Source organism: Montipora foliosa, chromosome 4 (assembly GCF_036669935.1).
Source record: "Montipora foliosa isolate CH-2021 chromosome 4, ASM3666993v2, whole genome shotgun sequence".
Taxonomy (NCBI): domain Eukaryota; kingdom Metazoa; phylum Cnidaria; class Anthozoa; order Scleractinia; family Acroporidae; genus Montipora; species Montipora foliosa.
Genome location: NC_090872.1, coordinates 15,942,819 through 15,950,318, shown reverse-complemented (window position 1 = coordinate 15,950,318; position 7,500 = coordinate 15,942,819). Strand labels below are relative to the sequence as shown.

At 40.5% G+C, this 7,500-nt stretch overlaps 1 protein-coding gene across 1 annotated transcript in view; it reads left to right on the top strand.

Moving 5' to 3' along the window:
• Window positions 1-5,185, top strand: part of LOC138000025 (streptococcal hemagglutinin-like) — a 15,443-nt gene extending 10,258 nt beyond the window's left edge. Inside the window, exon 5 of the mRNA XM_068846142.1 lies at window positions 1,739-5,185. Within this exon, the coding sequence (XP_068702243.1) occupies window positions 1,739-4,396 (2,658 nt within the window). The 3' untranslated portion in view covers window positions 4,397-5,185. The remainder of the gene's footprint in view (window positions 1-1,738) is intronic.
• The last annotated feature ends 2,315 nt before the right edge of the window (window positions 5,186-7,500 follow it).

Genomic DNA, 7,500 nt, shown 5'->3' with positions numbered 1-7,500 from the left:
TAACAAAAAATTGTCGGCTATATATCAACGAATCGCATACATTAGAAACATGGGCGGCAGGGAAACGTTAATGGTTAGTTGAAATTCATTTCAATCTTGTTGATTGGTTGGTAGTGGAGATCAAACCCGTTCTCGTCACATATGACTGGAAATAGGAAGTTTCGAAAATGTTGTGGGGTTGATTGCAGGCGGTTCCTCGCTCCTTCTCCTTTCCCCCACCCCCTTCGCCTTTTTTCGGCGTGGCCATTTACGTTCAAGAGATCACTTGAAAGTCAACCCTGGTGGAAAGAAGCTTCTAAAATTCAACAAACTGCCTGCTATGCAGGCTAATGATCAGTGTTTACAATAGTGTTATTAAAGTCGCTGTGTCACGAAATTTATCCTAATTCCGCAACTGGAAACTGGCAATCAAACCAAGTAAAACATAAAAACAACTACTTAGAACTTTGAAGGAAGGTTTGAACAAGACAGCTAGCAGTGAAGAAGACTAAAATGGAATGTGATTGGTGTTTTTGAAAACTGTTCAACTTCGCAGTATATGTACGCTCAACATTTTGTGTCACGAAGCTTTGGTTTGTGCTGGTTGAAATTAAATTCTGAGTTATCTTTAAGTTGGATAGCAAGAAGGGATGTGTAAATGATAAAACACACAAAGTGAACTTTGCTTCATCATCGTCATCATCATCGTCATCATCATCATCATCATCATCGTCATCGTCATCATATCTTTATTTCATCATCATCATCACTTTATTAAATCTCAAGGTTATTTAGCCAAGCACGAGTTCTCTTCCAATTGGGGATACTACAAACTGAAATCAGTACAAATCAAATTAAATGTTGGTTTTTGAGGAGAGGGGAAAACTAGAGTACCCTAGGAAAAACCTCTCGGAGCAAACTCAACCTACATGTGGCGTCGAATCCAGGAATCTATCCAGGGCCACCTTGGTTGAAGGCGAGTGGTCTCACCGCTTCGCCATCCCTGCTGTGACACAGTCTCTTTAACCCTCGGCAGTTTTCAAATCACAATATCTTTAACTTTTACTGGTTAGTACATGTATGTGAAGTAAATACTTTTTATGTAAAAAAGGTTATTTGCTTCTGTATTCCTTTTGCTCATATTTTGCTTTTGGGTCACCTACTTGATTAGTTCAATGATCAAACTACTTCTTTTTTTCCTTTTTTGTCATTCCTCTAGAATCTAAAGTAATAGTATTGTAAGTAGTTTTAATTATCTTTTTTTTCTATTTTTTTATTACTACAGTATAATTATATTGCCATCATAATGACTGTATGTAACTGACCTGTAGTTATCTTAATCGTTTTTTATATGAATATTCTGTGCGAGTTAAATAATAATTGACTTGACTTGACATCACTTGCATTTAAGCACCCCACCCACTTTTGCTCAATAAGTGTTTTAAAAGCCTCCAGAGCAAAATGATACAATTTGTGGTTACATTTTTGATTTTGTGTGATATTGTACAGAACTGAAAGTGTAACTACCGGTAATCAGAGTGAGTAAAAAGCATACACTTTCATTACTCTATTCATTTCACGTCAATACGCGAATGCAAAGCAGTTTGTGGCATAAAATGAAGAAAAGATCCTTGCTTTTCACTAGCTCATTCATCTTCTAAAATCTTCCAGTTAGGTAAGGTGTTTAATAGAGTTGGACAGATTAATCATAAACATACATGTATTTGAGGCATGTATTTCACTTTTTTTTTTTTTTCAGGCAAGGATCACATCTACTTTCCCAGAGTTTGAGTTTGCTGATTTGAATGTTACCATCATTTCTTTTAAAAGCGTTCAGAGTCTCTTTATGGATGTTCTTCAGAAAGAGCACCACGCAAGGGTTAGGAGGGCATTTGGTGTACTTGGAACAAGTGCCATGGTTGGTAACTCATCTGTATCGACCGTGGAAGCTTTTTCTGCCAGTTCATCCCTAGTGAACACTCCACCAGCCATTCCATCTCAAGCATCTCAATCAAGTGTCAAGATGTATGATACCTCTTACTCCTTCACTACCGGAGGATCGGCTGCAAGGTCATCTTTGACAAGTACAGTGACTGACATCACATCAGCAAATGAAGGTCCTCGTAACAGCTTACCTTTATCAAGTACTTCAGTTGCTTTTTCCAGCACTAGGTCCTCCTTCTCACGTTTCAATCCATATTCATCAGCTGTCATGGTTGGCGCATCACCCAAAGTGGTAATGACGTCCCTGAGGGATTCGTCTTCATTACGTACAGTCAGGAGTTCTTCCCTTGGATCAGGAGTTCTTTTTGCTAGTCACTTTGCATCAACTTCCTCTACAGTGCAAACTTCTTCGTCTAGTTTACCCTCCTCTAGTATTTTGGTTAGTGGCTATTCTTCAGTAACACAATCCCCAGCTGGTTCACCCTCATCCAGTAGCAAGCCTGGTAATTTCTTTTCAGTGGTAGCTAGTCCTATCAGTCCATCTTCATCAAGTCCTGTTGTTGGTATTTCCTCCACGATGGTTACGCCCCTGACCCGACCATATCTGTCAAGTACTGTGGCTACCGTGAGCCAATCTCAAGCAAGAAGCGTGGCTGATACCTCTGTTGCATCAATATTTTCTTCAGTGAGCCTAGCCTCGTCACAGGTTGTTACAACCTCCACTTCAGCTTCCACTCCCACTACCAAACAAGCATTTGGTTTGGTCAGTACCTTTTCAACAGCACAAGCTCTCACCACCAGATTATCTTTGTTCGGCTCTGAGACGTCTTCTGTTATTACTACTGCAAGGTCATCGCTCACAAGTGTTGTTGGTAGCTATTCTGAATCCTTTAGTCCTCCTGCAAGCGACTTTACATCAAGAAATACCCGGGCTCTTCCATCTAGCTCCATGCAGTCTCCTCACTCAAGTCGTCGTTCCAGGCTTTCATTTTCTTCAGCATCAAGCGAGACGACCTCTAACCGGGCCGTTCAATCTAGCTCCATGCAGTCTCCTTACTCAAGTCACCGTTCCATGCTTTCATTTTCGTCAGTATCAAGCGAGAAATTCTCGGCAGTCTCTACTTCACCGATAAGTTCATCCTCGCCGTCGCCCCACAGTAGTTTTCTCTTTCCTCAATCAATTACTCTTGCTTTCGAGTCCTCTTCCATGTCTTCTTCTCTAAGTTCCCAATTCATTTCTTCATTTGCATCAGTACCTAGTAAGGAGGAGGCATCGACGGTTTTCAAGTCACAGGCAACTTCCGTCTCATCGTTATTCTTCAGTAGCTCCTACTTGCCTCAATCAAGTTTAGTCGGAAGTAGCACTACTGCCATAACCGTTGTGTCCACTGATGTGTCTTTAGAATCCGGTAGTTTGTTCACAACCGTTATCTCGCCATCATCAACAAAGGAACAACCAAGCTCTTCCTCACAAGAAGTTACCACGGAGCCTCCACCAGTTTATAAAAACGAAACAATGACAATTGAATTTATGGGTGACTGTAGAGATATTGAGGGAAATGAAGACGACTTTAAAGAGGCGTTTAAGAATGAAATCTCCGAAAAGCTCGGTATTTCAGAAGCTTCCATCCGAGGAATTGACATTAATTGTGGCTCAATTCTAGTCACTTTTACTATAACCGCAGCCAGTGGGAAAGCTAATATCTCGCAGTCCTTAAAACAGTTTGTTGACAGTGGCAATATAACAGTGAAAGTAATGGGTAAGAGTTACACGGCAATCAGCTTAAAAGTGATTTTGCCGTCGACTTCGTCAGCAGCTCCGTTGACCACCGCTAAAGCACCTGCTAAGAAGAATATAAAGCTTATCTTATACATAACTTTCGGCGTTGTGATTGGTTGCATATTTGTCGTAGGCATCGTTGGGTTGGTTGTACGTTACCGCAGTGATCGACGCGCGGGCGCCTTCTTTCTTACTAACGAATCAACGAACTATGAACTTCGGCGATTCCATGGCATTCCGCGTGCGAAAAACTATTTTAAGGTAAATTACTATGGGGAACCGGTGGAACTTGATGCTACTGCCTCTGATCCTAACCTATCTGATGAGTTTCAGGCGCAAGAAGGCGATATTCAGTACAATCAGGGCTCCTCCCTCGACCGTGTCAAACCAATAGCGGCGGCCAACAGTGATGATAAGTTTAATGTTGGCGCAATGGGTCTGCCTGAATGGAAGAACTTACCCAAGCTCTCAAAATCTGAGGTCGCAGTTACAGCTGATACGAAGCACGGGAATTCTAAGTCGTTGGGTGCTGATGGAAGTAAGACGCATTTGCTTCCTGGTGAAACTCCCTTGTTAGACAACCCTATTGTCACGTTTGGTGATGTTGCTTCCGGTTTGGAGAAGGAGGAGGATCTGGATCATGCGTATGATAATCCTGTAGCAACGATAGAGGATGGGCCGTCGGCGCCATAGAAGGAGGACAGTTGAATTCGCCGTATATGGTAGGGTTGATACGTCATCCTCGATTGAGAGGCAGATGACGCAATTTGAAGAAATAATTTCGAATCATTTGTTGAAACATATAGCCAAATCCAACGGTGGAAAGTTTGTGGACCTGAGGTGAAAAAAAAGAAAAGAAAGAAATGAAAATGAATCTATTTGAGAAATTGACTAGAGTATGGATGAGAACTCCCCTTTTCCGAAAGAGTCGCGCCACTTTCCTCTTTGACTGTCGTAATTTTAAAGAGAAGTCGCTTTAAACTTGTATTGTTTGGAAAAAAGAGACGTCAACCCCTGTCGAAGCACTGTAAGTCTGTCAGCAAAATCATCGGTGGAACAGAACAAGAACTGAATTGCGCAGATTTGGAATGAGCTATTGTAAAGTTCGGTGGCTTCCAGGTTATTTTTTAGGCCATAAAGTTTTCTTTTTTAATTTGACTTGTGACGACCTGGACTTTTTATACCGTTATATGCAAGATTTTATTTCAATTTGAGTGTTTTTTCTGTAAACGTCTGAAGGACAATCACATTGACTCTTGCTGTAGTTATCAAGACTTTTTTAAGAAACGCAGTAGAACGTTCAGTTGAAAAAAAACAAAAACAGTATTTACCTCAGAGCTGATACGCAGAAGAAAGAGTTTATGGAAAGTAGATTTTTCTATTAAAGATAGGAGTCGTATAGAGTTTTTGATCTTGATGATAATCCTGATTAACAGTGAGTTAATCCATTTTATAAAATATTTGACTTATCGTTTACACTGACCTCTAATTGCAATCGTTTTTTTTTTAACTTTGCAAATACTTAACTGCGAAAATTACGTACAATTACCGGGAATGCATGCTGTTCGAGGAAATTAACGAACTGTGGTAGACTCATCTTGCATGGGTGTAGCTGGAGGCCTTTTTTCCCCTTGAAAGTTAAAGCACGTCAAGCACAAGAAAGGAACTGATGCAGGATCAATGTCATGCTCTTGTTTCCTGTGCTCCGCACCTCATAACCATTTGCGCCAGTTCTGTACAATGCGATAAAGCAAAGAATTCTCTAAGGGTTAGGGTTTAATGAATGTGAGTCTTTTTGTATGGGGGTCTCGGTATTGTTTTTTGTAGAGTTAACTGAATAGAGTGTAATGTGAAGTGCTAGATTTCAATCCCATATGAACCATGTGAGCGTTAGCCCTACCGATGGAAATGGGCCCACACAAGGACAGAGAAAAACTCTGACCAGGGTGGGAATTGAACCCACGACCTTCGGGTTAGATCTCCGCCGCTCTACCGACTGAGCCACAAGGTCAGACGGGAGCAGGCCGTGGGAACTGAAGATGTTAAAGTCACGGCAATGAACATGTACAAGTACAAGGAAAGGTTACGTTTATACAAACGTTGGTCGTGTAGCAAGTCTACCGACTTGTGGCTCAGTCGGTAGAGCGGCGGAGATCTAACCCGAACGTCGTGGGTTCAGTTCCCACTAACCCTAACTCTTAGGTTCAATTCTCTGTCCTTGTGTGGGCCCATTTCCGTCAGTAGGGCTAACGCTCACATGGTCCTTGTTTTTTGCAGTTTACTCCTTTCGTTTTGCGTGAAATCTTTTCTAGTATTTTCTACCCGAAGTGAAAGCCCAATATCGTTAGTTTTAATCCCTCCAGTTTTATGAAATGCCAATATCTAAGTCGGGCTCCCGGGTCAGCAGTCTATCTTTGTGCCTGCTCAAGGGACTGTCCACATAATTAGTCTTCTTGCTTTTTTTTTAGCCCAAACACTGAATGCCATCCAACCAGCTGTTAATTTATTAAATGAAAGGAAATCCTATTCCCTCCAACAAACAACAAAAAACAAACAAATTTTATTGAAAATTAGAAATAAGTAATTACATTTCTTTCCCCCCGCAAATAGCTTATAAACTAATCGAGGCGGGAAGAACTGAGGACATACTACAAGTACAAGGTTATCTATAGATGGACTAAATAACTGTAAAGACATTACTCTACAGTAAATAGAATGAACTAACCTAAAACAAAACAAGTACATTACGATTATGACAAGAGGCTAACTTAAAGTATTAAATAGCTTAATAAGACGGGAGACTTCGACATAATCATCTTCTGACCGCAAAAAATTTAGTAATAATTCCTTTATCTTTTTACGAAAGGACAAGCGTTTAAGTAGTTTAATCGAGTAAGGAATAGAGTTCCAAATTTGGGCACCAATTCTCGAGAAAAAGGAATACATTTTATTAGTTCTAGAGAACTTAAAATAAAACGAGTCGCTAGAGACAGATCTAGTTCTGTAATTGTGAATCTGACTTGTTTTAACAAACTGATTGAGTATAGTAGCTGGTGCTGACTGTCTGTTTATATCATACAGTAAATGGCCATTTTTATACTAGAGACGCGTAATCCGTCCAGACGAATTATGCGTCTCTCATGTTATCCGTCTAGTGTAAAGACGGGACGAACTATATGAGACGCATAATTCGTCTGGGACGAATTTAGGCAAACATTTTTTCTGCGTCTGTTAAATTTGTCTGGTATAAAGACGGGCACAAGACGCATAACTATCCAGTTTAGTGCGTCTCCGAAGACGCATTAAAGTAGATACTTCGTCCAGACGCATAATGCGTCCCGTGCCCGTCTTTACACTAGACGAATTTAACAGACGCAGAAAAAATGTTTGCCCAAGTTCGTCCCAGACGAATTATGCGTCTCTAGTATAAAAACGGCCAATAGCTACAATCTCTAAAACATAGGCTAGGTAGGGGAAGGCAATTTGATTTGGGAAAGAAGGGTACGGTGTGATCTTTAGACTTACAGAAGTAAATAAGACGTAAGGCCCGTTTTTGTAAAGTTACAATCTTTCTTTGAAATGTCAAGGGACAATTACCCCAAGCACAAATACCATAAGTTAAGTAAGGGACGATTAATGAGTTGTACACTGAAAGTAAAACACGACGCGGGACATAATGTCGAATCTTGGCTATAATTCCTATCGACTTGTTGATTTTGTGGCAGATAGATTCTATGTGATATTTCCATGAAAGATTTGAATCAATCATCAAGCCAAGATATTTTACATAATCTTTA